A 15,322-nucleotide genomic window follows, 5' to 3' on the forward strand; every position below is an offset into this window, starting at 1 on the left:
AGGCTGATTTGGATGTGCATGTGCTTGAGTTGGTATTGTGTATATGCACCTAATTGATTTGTGTGCTTGTATATGTGCAATTGTGTCACACCTTCCTGTCTTAACGGCGGAATAATGAGATCCTGAGAGTTGGCCTGACCCCTCAGGTCAACAATCCCATGCCCATAACTATCCAAGTAGCTCTTTTCTGCACCTGTTGCAATTTTAATTCGCTTCTTAAAAAAGGTAACAAAACATACACATATTCTAAAGGAGGTCTTATCTGACTTTTAGGAAGGTGTGAATATGTTCGTGTTTCTACTAACAATACACCACCTATTACATTCTACATGGTCTTTTTCATGGCTATTTCACATCAGAAGTGCGCACTTATCCTATGGTCAACCAATACACATAGGTCTTTTTTCCTCCACTACATCCAATGTATGTCCCCCAGCTTATAGAAATTTTTTTTGGTATTAGTCCCTAATAGTGGCTTTACACTATTACATTGCATACCGTTTCTATTACTTCAGTCCACCAGGTTATTTAATTCTTTCAGCAGGATAATTTAGCCCTCCTCCAGATTTGCAATATTTCCCAACAGGTGTCCTTACTGATTAAATCACTTACTGATTAAATCACTTTTTCATTCCATTTACCCTTTCTGCTTCCTTTTAAAATCTTGTTTGAAGTGCCTCTTCATTTAGGTAGGCCTTCAGCCATTTCCTACCAGTTGGCATTCAGGATCCAGGTAATATTTGCATTTCTAACTTAAAGGAATCATTCCATGGTTCTTCTACTTTCAAATCTTTGAGCTCCTGCAGACCATTGTTATTTTCTCAAATGTTATTCATCTGACATTCAAAACCTTAGCAATAGACATATTTTGATTTATCCTACAATATAAAATGAACTGATTCACCTTTTCCCATGACTAACTCTTTTATTAAGTCCTTGCTTTTTACTAAAACTAAATTTAAAATAGCAACGTCTTGTTGATTCAGTGACCATTTGGAAAATAAATCTTTTGGCAACCTTATTCGAGAATGCCTGTCCTCTACCATTTTTCAGCAAAGAAGGGAGAATTCTAAGAGGGCCTAAAGGAAAGCACACAGTGAGAATAATGTATATTTATATGTATTTAATCTTGAATAGTTGGATGAGTGGGAGGTTATTTATTTAAGAGTTTAAAATGTTTTTAGTAAACATGTACCTAGAATCATGCAGAATAGGGGTAGGGAAAATATGGCCCACAGGCTGGATCCAGACTGCTAAGGGATTTTTCCTGGCCCGTGGTGGGTCCCTTGGTCCTTCCCAGCCCAGCTTCGGGGCAGAGCCTAGGCAATGATGCGTCCAGACGATCCTGTTACCCCAGGTGCGCAGTGGGGCTGGGGCAGTGCAGTCGTCGGACTCACTTCCTGGAAGCCCTGGCAATGGTGGCTCTTTCCAGCTGCCACTGCTGGTGGACCTGGCCCTGCTCCCTGGGCATCCCAACCTGTCCGCCCTGCACCCATCCCCAGGGCAGTGTGCATGGTCAGGTAGATGGGATGGGGTTGCAAGTGGATGCAGAGCAGAGTCCAGAAGCAGGATGGGAAGGCAGAGCCAGGATCATGGGGTGGTAATAGTGTGGAGTTGAGACCTGGGGCCCTACATACTCCTGTGACAGGCAGAGTTTCTGCAGGTAGGGGCATGTGGGGAGCAGACTGCAGCTCTGCCTCAGCCCTGGCACCACACTGTCACTGTCCCAAGATCCTAGACCCGGCCCTGCCAACCTGTCCTGTTCTTGCATTCAGCTCCCTGTCCACCAGCAGCCCCATCCTGTCCACCTGGCCTTGTACCCTGCTGGTATGGGTTCCAGTCTGTCTCCATGGAGACCCCAGGATTATGGGGCAGTGACAAGGTGGGGTCAAGATCTGGAGCCTGGGGCAGAAATGACCCGCTCCCTGAATTTCCTAGCCCACAGAACTGGCACCCATCCTAGGGGCATGTGGGGAGAGGATCATGGCTCTGCCCTGGGCCCCAGGCCACACTGTCAAGGCCCCATGATCCCAACCCTAGCTCCACCACCCATCCCACTCCCCGATGCCGTTTCCCAGCCACCCACAGCCCCATCCCAGCTGCCCGGCCGAGCGTGGAGCAGAGACACTTAGGGAGTTTTGGTAAACTGTTGGGAGGAATGAGGGGGAAGTGCTGACCCAGTGGAGGGGAGAGAGGAGTGCTAACCCAGCCCGCAACAGCTCACCAAAACTCCCTAGGTGGCTTTCTAGCCCAAATAATTGCCCACCCCTGATGTAGACATTAATATAAAAATAAAGAAAAATAATTAATATTTAAAATGAAACAAATAACCTTCTGTTTAATTAAAAATAAAAGTAAAATGGAATTGATTAAATATTTGATTTTGCAAATATTGAGCAAACCTGTAAAAATGTACATCCATGTGTAGTATGGGAGAGTTTAATGGGACTACTCATGTGCTCAAGTGGCTGCAGGGTGATAAGGTTAAATTTTTTTCTGCCTTATGCAATTCCTTTTAAACTAAATTTGGAGGGTAAATTTTCAGACCTTCAGTGTGTCTGATCATGTGAGTTGCTACTCAAAAGAGATACTAGCTCCAAGCAGACTTTGGCCCATATTTTAGTCTACAGCACAACAAGTATATTTATGCTAAGAAAAGCAAATTGTAGGCTGTTGCTCCTTGGCTAATTTTAGCTTCATAATCAGTCCTAATCTATTAACTTTTTGAGTGTAGTGTAAAAAAGAAACATACTTCAATTTCTGCATTCATTACTCACAAATAGATTATTTTGTGATTCATCTAACGAGTCACATACTGTAATTAACATGAGCTCTACAGTTAATTGCATCTTTGCAAAATAGTTTAATAATCACTTTAGTGGTTTGAAAATCATCTTTTAATCTCATACATACACTGAATGTTGTATATAAACTAAAGCTTATCGGAAATAAATAGAAGAGTAAACATTTTTATGAAGCTCTCTCAATAATTTTAGAATGAGAAAATACCAAAGATGGCAAACTCTTACAACGAGTTATTTTAAAGCCATTTCTGCCTCTTTATTGGTATCAACAAGGCCAGCATTCAGGGAGATAACCTGTTAATTAGTATAACAAACTAAGTTGAATAAGAACTATTTGTAAATAAGAGGATACAGAACAACAAAGGGAAAGCATGAAAGAACTGTGAAATCTATCACCAAAATTCCTGGTATATATATAAAAAAACAAACAAAAAACCCCACAACCTTTTGCTCAATTTCAATTTCACCAATTTTGCATACATTATCTAGAAATTATTGCTGATCAAAATTAAATAAATACAAAATGATATCTGGGGATTAGGGGTAGATGGGAGATGTGATAATCAAGCAACTGAACTTGGTAGAATTTGAAATAATTTCATAATTTACTGAATCACTCTTATTTTAATTTAACTAGTTTCCAGCTCCCCCTTACTTTTCTGTAATTAGAAAGCATTGTTATGAACTATGGATGAAGAAAATATCACAAATCAGCAATTATGACTGAAGTACAAGATTGTCCAACTTGGTTCTTTTGGATTTGTGACAAAAAATATAGAAGTAGTGTATGAATTTATATGATAATTTATGTGAATTTATCAGTTCACTTCTAACTGATAAGACTTTTTAAAGTGTATTTAATTAAACATACAAATAATGTATCATGCAATTTGGATACACGAAATTCAAAGTTAGATTTTGAGTCAAAAATTGACTATGTAGATACTGCCTTGTTTTAATATCACTGCAGTCTTACTAAGAATTGTGTAGTTGAGACAGCTTTGAGCTTCTCAGAGCTGAACTTTGGACAGAAGTATCCTGATGTCAGTAGATCTCTGTGTGTTTAAGGTTTCAGCTTCCAGGGCTGGTACCTTGGTTTACGCATCTTAAGTGTTGGCCATCTGTCATATGGAAGATTCCTTTGTACATCCTTTTCTTTTAAACCCACACAGGAATAACCACTCTGGATATATTTGGCTGTGGAAAAGGAGCTTTGAGTATTCTAGTCTGTAACATAAAACACTAGGTGAACATGAGAGAGCACTATGTTCTCATAAAAAGACAAAAACACCAGAGGAAAACTAAACTGGTATATTTTAATTCTACAAAAATGTATAAATATTTAAATTTACAGCAAAGAGTACCTTTTTACCATTTAATAACTGTTACGACATTTAAATTTTGTAATTCTTTATCCACAATCTACTTTTATAAATTTAATTTGGGTCTCAAGCACTTATTCAGGAACCTTTATAAGTGTGCCCTCTAAATCAACTGATAGTGCAGCCTCTTAGATCCGAGTTGATACTTTATCAATAATGCTCTTTTTAAATAAAGATGGATTTTTGTATACTTAAGATTATAGTGGCCTTGTTTGCCAACAAACACACTTACCAAAGTGTCCTGAATACATGCTGTTTGAGAAGAGAAGAAAGGGTTCAACATACCTGAACAATAAGACTTGGTTTAAGAAGTTATTAAATGTTAGAAAACAAACACTTTGACACTAAAATCCACACAACTCAGTTAAAACACATTGCTGGTGTTCATTCAACACCTTAAGATCATACAATATCTTATATTTATTAGCAATTTAAACATGGTGTAATCTTACCAGATGTGTTCATATATTGTACAGTATAGCAGCTGACTTTATCTATTCCATACATCGAAATACAGGAAATGAATGATGGTTAGTGGTACACAGATAATTCTGAAGCTTTAGTTGTCACAATAGTCAATTAAGTCTTTGATGTCTTAGTGAATTGCATGTGCATTAAAGCTTTTTAGACAGCTGATATAATGCAGAAGGATTTATGGATATGACATTTAGCAACCCTCATTAAGTCCGTTTTATTTTCCCAAACTGTTCATATCAGTGAAATCAGTACGATCTATTTAATAGCTCTAAGCTTAAGCATTCCCACCAGACGTGCCTCCCATAGACTGTATTCAGCATCTACAAATGAGATGCAACTAAAATTTATTTGATCAGATATGATCCTTGCTTTCTCATACAAAAAACAGGCCATGTAGGTTAGCAGTACAATACTTCTTTCTTTAAAATGTTATAGTAAAACAAAGAAAAGATATAATTCTAGAAACTAGGACATTGCATCTATTCAGAACAGCGTAATCAAAGCCAGCTTAGTTTCAGTTCTTATATTGTACCAACATTTTCCATCCCGAAGTAACTCATGTGGATGTGAGTGGGGGGAAAGTAGCAACCTGCCCTTCACACTGTCCAACTTGCTAAGTGCTGCTGAAATTCTGGTCTGGCCTGTGTCTGACTTCTGCTCTCTGAAACAATACTTGGAAAATATGAGAACTAGAATTACACTTGCAGTCTTAATAATAAATAATGTGTAGCACTTGCAGAGTTCTTTGCATCTTGAACACACTTTACAAACATTAGCTAATCCTCATAAGACCTCTCAGAGACAGGGAAGAAATAGCCACATTTGAGAGACGGGGAAACAGTTACAGATTACGACTTACAGTCTTCAAAGATGGCCTCTGATTATGGGTATGTATAGCATGACCACCCATCCCTAACTAGGGAGGACAGTCCCAGAATGGGAACATCAAGTCCTGGTCTGGGGCTGCATGACTCTGGGACATCATTTGTCCCGAATTCAGTGTCATGCACAGATCCAGGTTTTCCATTCACTGTGGGAAACAGCAGATATCCCCTTGGAGGCTGGAAGCAATCCAGGATGCAGGAGGTGCCATGTGCATGTACATGCCCATACACATGCATGCGGCTGGGAATACAGCCAGGCAGTGTGGAGAGCAGCTCCCTGCAGCTAAATCTATGGGGGAGGAGACAGGACAGATCAAGGCCCCCAAAGGGAGGGAGGAAGTGGGGTAGGGGCTGAGGGTGCTGGCCAGCCAGGGCAGTACATGGGGCCAGGGGCTGGGGCATGGACCAGGATGGAGCCATGGTGGCTTGTACAGGGGGCATTGGGGGTGGCTCCCTGCCACTGTGTGCACATGCCCCCCAGATCTGCGTGTGGAGTAGGCGGATGCAGGCTGCCTGCTGTGGGCTCAGGGCTCTCCCCCCTGTTGCCCTCCTCTCAGGGGCCCCACGCTGGCCATGCCACCATGGCCAGGCGCTCCCTACCTGCATGGCAGCTGTAGGGCAGTGGCAGTGGCATGGACCTGTGCCATCTGCTGCTGCTGGGCAGGCAGGGGGTGCATGGCTAGTGTGGGGCTCCTGAGGGAAAGGCAGCAGGGTGGGGAGCCCCGAGCCCATAGTGGGCAGCTTGCATCTGCCCCTGCTCTGCTCAGCTCAGCTCTGCTCTGGCCATGCCACTGGCAGAGGGCATAGGGGGGGAAGACAGGCATGTGTCCCACCTTTCTATTTTGAAAAGGTGGTCATATGAGGTATGTACAAGCTTAGGGCAATCTAAATGCCTGGTGAGAGAGGGGAAGGGGAGAGAAGTTTTCACAGGATTTATGCCACTGGAAAAATGATCCTGATATAAAGCCAGTTCTCATCAGGCAAGAACACAGAGGGGCCTATCAAACTAATTCACCTGGCCTAACAAACACTTGTGTGCATTCCCAGCATAGCCCCAGGCTGGGAAAATTTACCCAGTCTCCACAGCTCAGGGCTGTGCTGTTTCTTACTGCCTCTCATACCTGATCAGGCTATTTTTCTTCTTGGCTGCCTCTGGCTGCCTGTGCCTCCAACGAGAAGCAGCAAACACTTGTTTGAACTTCATGAGTGCCCTGACAGATGGATACCCCAATTTGGACACTAAAAATTGAGTTATATAAAATTAGAAGCCATTTCTTAATAATTTTGGCCTAAACAATTTACTGAGGCCACATAGGAATTCAATGGTAGGAGTTGGGATTAGAACCCAGAAGTTCCTACATTTTATCCTCGTTTCCTTTTTGACTGAAGTACTGCAGAGAGACATCTCAAGACAATCTCCTCATCCAAATTAGTTATATAAGGCTTTTTATGGAGTATTTGGTTTGTACAGTCTTTCATGGGAGGCAAATTTAGGGCCCAGTCCAGTAAAGTAAATGGGTTTGCTTATAGCAGGTAAAATTAAGTACATGAATAAGTGCTTGCAGGATCATGGCCTAATGTCTAGCTGTCATACAATTTGACAACATGTAGAAGATTTTAAACAATATTCTATTCTAAACATTGAGAAATCAGTGTCATTAATCATGAATAAGCATGAAATAAAAAAGCATATATGTGTATTCTTTTCTTTTTTCCTTTTCTTGATCAGTGCAATAACATAACAATGTAGCTGTTGATATAATAAAGTTGAATCAATAGTCATCAGGAAGGGTAACAGCCCAAGGTCATTGCTGAATTCATGGCAATATTCATGTCATACAGAGGGAAAAAAGACACTAAATAACATACCTGGGAAAGAAGGGTCCATTTGGTTTTTGACCTGTTTTGGGTACTTGGGGGGTAAATTGAGATACAATGCAGTAACATTTTCTCAATACTTTCTAATAATAATTTTGAGAATACCCTGCATTCAGAAAAGTGCAGTGCAATTACATTTAATTCATAATTTGCAGCTAGGTCCCATTAAATAAGATACATTATGGATAACAAAAAAATTAACATTACTAACTGCTGTTAGGTATTCTAGCAGTCCCTACTAAGCACCAATATTGTTAGTAGGGCCACAGTGCTAGTAGCCAAAATATGTGTTGTACCAGCATGAACGTTGGATTATGGGTGTACATGTGCTATAGCCCTTTGAAAGGAGATGATTAAAAAAGTAGTAATTTGTTCTGGATGAATGTTGGCATTTAAATTATTTTGTTTGTGATTTTTAATGCTCTTTTTAGGCAACAAAATTATAGTCTTTTTCATTTTTGCTAGTTAAGGTATACTATAGATTTGGGTGTTAAAAAGATGAGATATGAGGGCTTGAAAAAACAACTACTGTGAAAGCACAGTAATGACTTTTCCAATTTAACATGCATTTGGTATTCATTTAACAATCCATTTCAAGAGAATGTGCAAAGTCTATCAATCCGTAGTATGTAAATATAAGGTGTTATTAATATATATTCACCAAAGGAGCCTGTACACAGGGAACGTGGACAGTTCCATGCCCAAATACCAACAAATGCATGAGTAAAGAGGCTTGGTTTGAGCATCTGTGAGTAGATGATGGGGTCAGAACCTACACCACAGCCCACAGGCAGGATTCTGGTCTTCCTGCTCCGCAGCTGTTCTATGATGGCCGTTTTGGACTCCGGTTCTACTGTGTTAGGACCTCCTTCTAGGCAAATGATATACATTAGGACTACAGCACAAAATCTAGCCAAACTATTTTTATAATAAGACCATTTTGTGGGGATATGCACAATGGAGATTTACTGAAATGCTAGTTATGAATGAATATTAATAAAATTACACAAAACACTTCTACAAACACTTACCATGTTGGCTGATATGGCATTGGTTCCTATTATGCCTTTGACAACAGCATGTCAGTGAAACATTTTTAATATCCGTGACAATAAATAAAATAAAAGAAATTAACCTCCCAAAATTATTTTAAAATATAAATAAGCATCTACTATAAACCCAAGAAATTAACACAAGAAAGTTCAGAGTTAGAGCTCAAATTCTATCTATAACTTGGTTCCGGTTTGTATCATGGATGTCCAAAATGTGCCTTTGTATCCAGCATGAAGATATAGTTTTTAAAAAGTTAACAGTTATAGACTTGGTTTTGATCTAATTCTGAGTCACAGTTTGGCTCAGAGGACCAAATTTTGCTACTAGTTCAGTTTTCCATCCATGCTACCTCTTGAAATGAATAGATTTCCATAGGTGCAAGTGAGGCCCACAGTGATTTATCTTCCATTTGGACAGGTTACATGGATAATTCCAATTTACATTAATCTGCTTTACTCATATACATTGCCCGCTCTCCATACTGTTAATCCAATGTCTTTTGCTGTGGTTTCTGTGATTTTAGATTCCATTTTTAATGTGTTTTTGCTCAGTTTTGCTGCTTTTATAAAGAACTTTTATATACAGCTATTTTATCTTTTCTGGCACAAAACATGAAACATTCATTATGTACAGTAAATTTACTGCTTGGAAACCTTTTCAATTTAGTACTTCACTGAGTACCCTTTGATATGAAATAGCAACTAATATGCTCACTATGTTGCTATGAAGGGCCAGTACAAATACAGCAAGTTTATAAAACGACTGATATAATCTTTCACAATGCAAGTTAGTTTCATAAGGCATTTTACATTATGTCACCCTCAAGCAATATTATGTGACAAACAAAAAACAACCTCCCAAACTCTTTGATATTAAGTTCATAAAGGTTTATCTGGAAATACTTTTTCAAGTGCATCTGGTGTTAATAATAGCATATATTATGCTATTTGTAGCTTCTCATGTGCTTATTTTGAATGGATACAAATTTCAAAGTGGCATGTGCAGACATGCCAAAACAAGAAAGCCCCCAAAGGACTCTGTTCTGATGGTAGGATTTCCAACAGGGCTTCAAAGCTTTTCATTTAACAGAGAACAATGGAAGAGGAATATCCTTTCTTCTGATTCAAATCAGGGAAGAATGAAGGTCTAGACACCTTGCAAGGCTTAAAGGAACATTTCAAGTTTCTTCTAGCTTTAGGCACCCAAGGTCATGTTACGTAGTAGCCATTGTTGGGATCTACTTTCACTGCAGTCCTTCATCGTAGGAACCATTTTGTCCTCCTCAGAGGGTTCATCAAGACACTGGTTGCTATTGACATGCCTCAACGTAAGCTTCTGTAATAAAAAAAAATGGCAAATGTTGCAGAAAGATAAGTATTGTTGGAAATTTAATATTTGATCATTGTAGTCTTTTTGCAGACATAGCACAAGAAACTATAACATCGGGTAAAATGACCCCATTCAGAAGCTGCACCACATATCACCAAGTGTCTACCACCACTTGTATGGCTCTATGATACACTGAAAGCTAAAACCAACTTTAATGCTATTTTTCACTGCTCTGATGAAAATAATGAGCTCACCTTCCTTAGATGTATGGCAGGGTCAAGCCACTTAAGGAATGATAAACTGTGGTGTGTCCATGGAACAAAAACAAAAGAGCAGAAGTATAACCGAAAGTTCAAAATAGGCACAAAAAATATTAGTTCAAAGTAATTATCTACAGTTTCAAGGAATCCATGGCCCAATGCCTAGAAAATATATGTATATCAGACTGTAAATGTAATTTAAGACATGCCTTGTGTAAAGGAAATATATTTACCACCTGTTGTATAAACAGTGGCAACACACACACGCACAAAATTGTAAAACAATATGTAAATGCCAATATTCTTTTAGTGCAAATACCTGCTTTTTCTTTAACTAATTGTCCTTTTTATCTATATTACATCATTTTGGGGCAGGAGGGTTTGAGGCAGAGTTTGATCGGTGGCAATAGTAAAAGAATATACCTAGAACAACTAGCTCCATATCATTGAAGGATGAAAAGCTGCCACCATAACCAACATGAACAACATGCAAAAATGCAACCATATAAAGTTAATTTTTAAAAGGAAATACAAACAGACTAGCTATGCAATCCAGAGAAATTCTCCCTGGACATATGGAGCCACTCTGTTGGCTAAATTATATCAGTAATGATCATTTCAGTCCCTTCTGACTCTGCCATCAGAACTTCTGAGACAAAAGTTGAAAAAATATTTCAAGGATCACATTTTCAAATTAACAGGAAAATGTGATACTGTTCTCAGCCTATCCTATTCAGGAAATGTCTGCACAAAGACACCAATGGAGTACTCTGGGATGGAAATAAGGAAGCCAAGGACTTTTAGTGTCTCATTGAAATCTGTACTTACTGTTTTTAAGATTTTGCAACACCTTGGTATTAAAAAAAAATTGCCAAGTGATCCTCTTCCATGGGAGTCAAACAAGGCAGAAGGAAGACATAGGCAAATGCTTTCTTTTGAAAGACTTGGGATCCACCCTTGTACTGCACCCCCAGACAGGGTTTGTTCAAGAATGCACTCTTATAAACAGGTATAGAAACATATACAAATACAGACAAGGTGAATGTATTCTATACATGCATATTCATGCAATGGAATAAAGTCCAGCATAGTTCACAATGGAGTTTTTTGCTTCCAGGCACAGTGCTTACATATGAGCCCAGGATTGCAGTACATCGAGCTGGGGTGGTGCAGCCCCAGCTGCCAAGAGGCCCCCGAGGTCAGCCTGCCAGCCCAGGTCTGCTCTGGCCTGACTCAACGTACTGTGGAGGGGCTGGCTGAGGCATGAGGGTGCTTTAGTGTGGGGCTATCCAACAGGCAGCCCCTGCACTGAAGCACTCTCTTGCTCCAGCCAGACCTGTCAGTATCTACACACGTGTTGCGGTGGAGTAAATAACTCTGTCCTAGGATAGATATGTGGCAGTAGTAACCTAAGACAGAGGTAATTAGTTTACTCTGGCCTTATAGCTCTGTATGCATAAACCAATGAGGCTCTACTGCGGAGCTAATTAAGCAAATGCAGTAAGCGTCTTGTGTAGATGTGCCCACAGAGACCCACATCACTGACAGAATGATATAGTACATATTTTTAAATTCACAAACTTTTGACACTACTGTTGTAGAACTGTAGGGTCATACATGACAGAGTGAAATTTCATCTGTTTTACTAAGGGACTAGACACCTGTGCCTACCATAATGACACATTCAAAATGTAAATTTTATTCAGGTACCTTTCCATAGACCTCCCTCTCCACTAGAAATCAGCATGTAGATGGGAGAGAGATTTTACTCAAGTGCCGATTGAGGTCTCCAGCACAGAACAATAATTATATAATGCATTTATCAAAGTCAGTGTTTATCTATGAATTCGGTTAATCTCCAACAAAAGGCTGATAGCCATAGTACCTAGCAGGACAGATACCTATGAAGATGATTTTAAATGCTTCCTCTCCCCCCCATTTGTTCTATAGTATTGTGCAGGCCACACCAAAATGCATGAACAAACATAGCTTGATGAATTAAATATCATAGCAACCAAAGGGCAGGTTGTGACTAGCCCTAAGGAGCCTACACATGGGAAAAGCGAACATTAGGATACTCTTCTGTCTCCTCAGGGTGAAGTAAGCTTCATCTTGATAAGGGTAATAACAAATCACCTCCCTCCCCAGGCATGAGCACAACCAATATGCCCAAGAGGAACTGCTCCTCTTTTAAGGTCTCTTTGAAGTACAGTGCCTCCTGACATGGCATGTCATGTTAAAGGCCCTCACTCAGTTGTGTACAAAATACAAAATCAAGCCTTCCCTACCACCCAAATTGTTCAATTAAATTTCCCTTTAAGTGGCCAACACCCCTACTGTCTAGCTCTTAATCTAACTGATCACATTAACTACTGGGCAGCTTCATATTCCAGCAGTACATGATTTGTCCACATCCTGGTACATAAATTCCTCTTTTCATAAATAAAATCAGTATTACTGGGACTCCAAATATAGGACAATTGGAAACAGGGAGAGTCATCTGAGAAACTAATGACCCTAGTCAACCATATCTTACCAGAAAAGCACACATCAGGCTTTAAATGTCTTGTTATATCATATTTTAGATGATTAAATATTGTTCAAGGCCATGCCTATATTGTAGCCTGGAAATATGTGTAGTGTATGTGGGCGTTCTTCTGTAATAACTAATGTAGAAAAGCACTTACTATGGCATCTGGTGCATCTCTAAGATGTTACTGCATCTCGGAAAAAAAGCTGCTTAATAGAAACCCAGTGGCAGATAATATTTTACATTTTTATAGTGCCTTTTATCCTGAAGGTCCCACAGCACTTTACAAACTACAGCACTTTCATTTATCATCAATGGTTCACAGAGCAGAGAGTACCAACCAAGTGCTGCTTAGCAACAGTGTGTGTATTGAGGTAAAGGGATGGGAAATTTTGTCATAATTTTCATTGTCAAGCTCTGAGTTATGCAAGAAACAAAATGCAATCTTAAATATCCACACAAAGCTAAGAGGACCTGGTTCTGAAATGTCATCTAAAAAAACCTTTGTGCATTACTCAGTTTACTGGCCTCAACTATATGGAGGGCTGAGTCAGCCCTATTGATATTTGAGCCTAATTCTAAAGACATGAGCAAACAACAAACCTCACAACACAGGTTCAAGCCTGTTACCAGATGAGCTGATACAGCATAATGGGATGTTTAGGTCTATATCCAGCTTGCACTGAAGGGAAAAAAAAGACTGAGAACTAGGTGAAAAAATCACTGCTGAAGATGAACCTTGTTACTGAGAAAACGAGTGAACACACAGATACGTACTTTCCCCCACGAGGAAAAAAATAATAATTAGAGACTTCTGTTTGGGGAATACAATATTTTGAACCTGAAAAACTAAGTTGTTTTTATGCATATAATAGTTATGCTGAATAAAGGACATTACGGACTAGTCTTAAAGATAATACTAAAATATGGATTTATTGATGGATTACCATAATAAACTTATAGCTAGTGGCATTTAACTCAAGTGATTTTTAGTATATTCCACATCATCCTTTGGTGGCATTTAGGAACAACTAAGTGACACACTGACAATGGCACTGCCATGACAACTGACCTGAATTTCAGCGTGCCCTTGCCAATGCAGTTAGTTAACTCTTTTTTAATTTTTTTTTTTTTTTAAAGAAGCTGTTTCTCCACAGACTTGAGTGATAGCTGTAATTACATTATCCAAACTACTGCTGGGGATAATACATTACAGTTCACACTGGATTGACATATGTCACATTTCACCATTTTCCATGGTGCATAATTTCTACTGGGAATATTCCTTAAGTAATTTTTCCCCAGAGTTCTGCTGCTCAGTTTAAAACAAACTGTTATGCAATTTGCAAAGAAAAGCATACATCTATTACACTAAATCACTGAGGGCTATTTGATACTCATTCAGCATTGCAAGATAAGATATTTCTGTCTACAAGAGTAGAGAATTAGCAGTGTTAACAGAAGTAACTTGTCTATTAAATAACCTTGTTCAAAGTATTAATGATACTTCACTTGTATACTTTTAACATCATTTAAACTGCTATCATTCTATACTATAAAACCAGAAATGCAAACATGCCTAAAAATGATACTGCTGCCTTCATCAGCTGTTCCCTTGTATTCAATATGCCATTTTATGTTAGGTTAGCATATCATTGAGCTTTTCAATTGTCTCTTTTCTATCAGTGTTTATGCTAATACAAAGCAAAGCTTCTTTGTTTGAACAACAATAAATTACTGGTTAATAGGACACAAATACAAAACAATTTAGAATTTCCTTTTAAAGTCCAGCACGAGAATGATTATTCTGATGCAGCTTTATTTGTATAAACATTCAGAAGCATAAGAGCAATCCACTGTATCTCCATACTCACCAAGTGTATGTAAATAAATATTCTGATGAGCAGGCGTTGTGACAAAAATAATCAAACAGACATTAAAGATCCCTTTATTCTAGCAATTTTGCTATGTAATTATAAATATCAAAGTGATGGAAAAATAGTGAAGTGTTATCAAGCCATTTAAAGGAACTGATTGTTATGAATGATTCATTTTATTTAAAATGGCACAAATTAAATGTTATTTCAACGAAAGGTGAATTATCATTTAGAAAAAAAATTAGAATAAAGGACTGATAAAAGCCACTTTCCTGTGTATCACATAGTATTTATGTTGCAAAAAGTATTTTTTTTTCCATGGAATATATCTCAGGCTATTTTCCTGACTCAGAAACATTGTACACTACAGCATTTTAATTTTACAATCATGAATATATTCTTTTCCAGAAAAAAGGGCTTAGTAACAAGATTTAACCAAAATATTATTTACTTTAATTAAAGTTTTTCCTCAGCAAGAATAAAGACCCTACTCTACAAACTCTAATGCATATATTTAACTTTTAACATGAGCAGTGCCATAAAGTAAAATCCTATCTTCCCCTGGAGTTGGAAATTTGCCATTGACCTCGTTATCAGGATGCCATCCAAGACTCCATACTCTCATGTCAGAAGGAAAATAGGGGTATGCCTGTGGGAGAAGTTAAGAAAAGAAATAAGGGCCCAAGTCCTATTTACATTACTGAGCACGGTCCCATTGCTTTCAAATGGGTTACTTCAGTAAGTAAGAGAAGTGCTTGGCACAGGATCTGATTTGCTATGATTAATTCAATGACAAATGGTTGTTTAATTTGCCTATTAAAAGTAGATACAGTTTTGTAACAGAAACA

General features: G+C 38.7%; 1 protein-coding gene across 5 annotated transcripts in view; it reads right to left on the bottom strand.

Moving 5' to 3' along the window:
* Positions 1-4,100: 4,100 nt before the first annotated feature.
* The window catches only part of GALNT13 (polypeptide N-acetylgalactosaminyltransferase 13), a 431,117-nt gene continuing 419,895 nt past the window's right edge, over positions 4,101-15,322 (bottom strand). For all 5 annotated transcript variants that reach the window (XM_059727376.1, XM_019480581.2, XM_059727378.1 and 2 more), the window contains one exon: positions 4,101-9,813. In XM_059727376.1, coding sequence (XP_059583359.1) covers positions 9,673-9,813 — 141 coding nt within the window. In that variant the 3' untranslated portion in view covers positions 4,101-9,672. The remainder of the gene's footprint in view (positions 9,814-15,322) is intronic.

Source organism: Alligator mississippiensis, chromosome 4 (assembly GCF_030867095.1).
Source record: "Alligator mississippiensis isolate rAllMis1 chromosome 4, rAllMis1, whole genome shotgun sequence".
NCBI classification, from domain to species: Eukaryota; Metazoa; Chordata; order Crocodylia; family Alligatoridae; genus Alligator; species Alligator mississippiensis.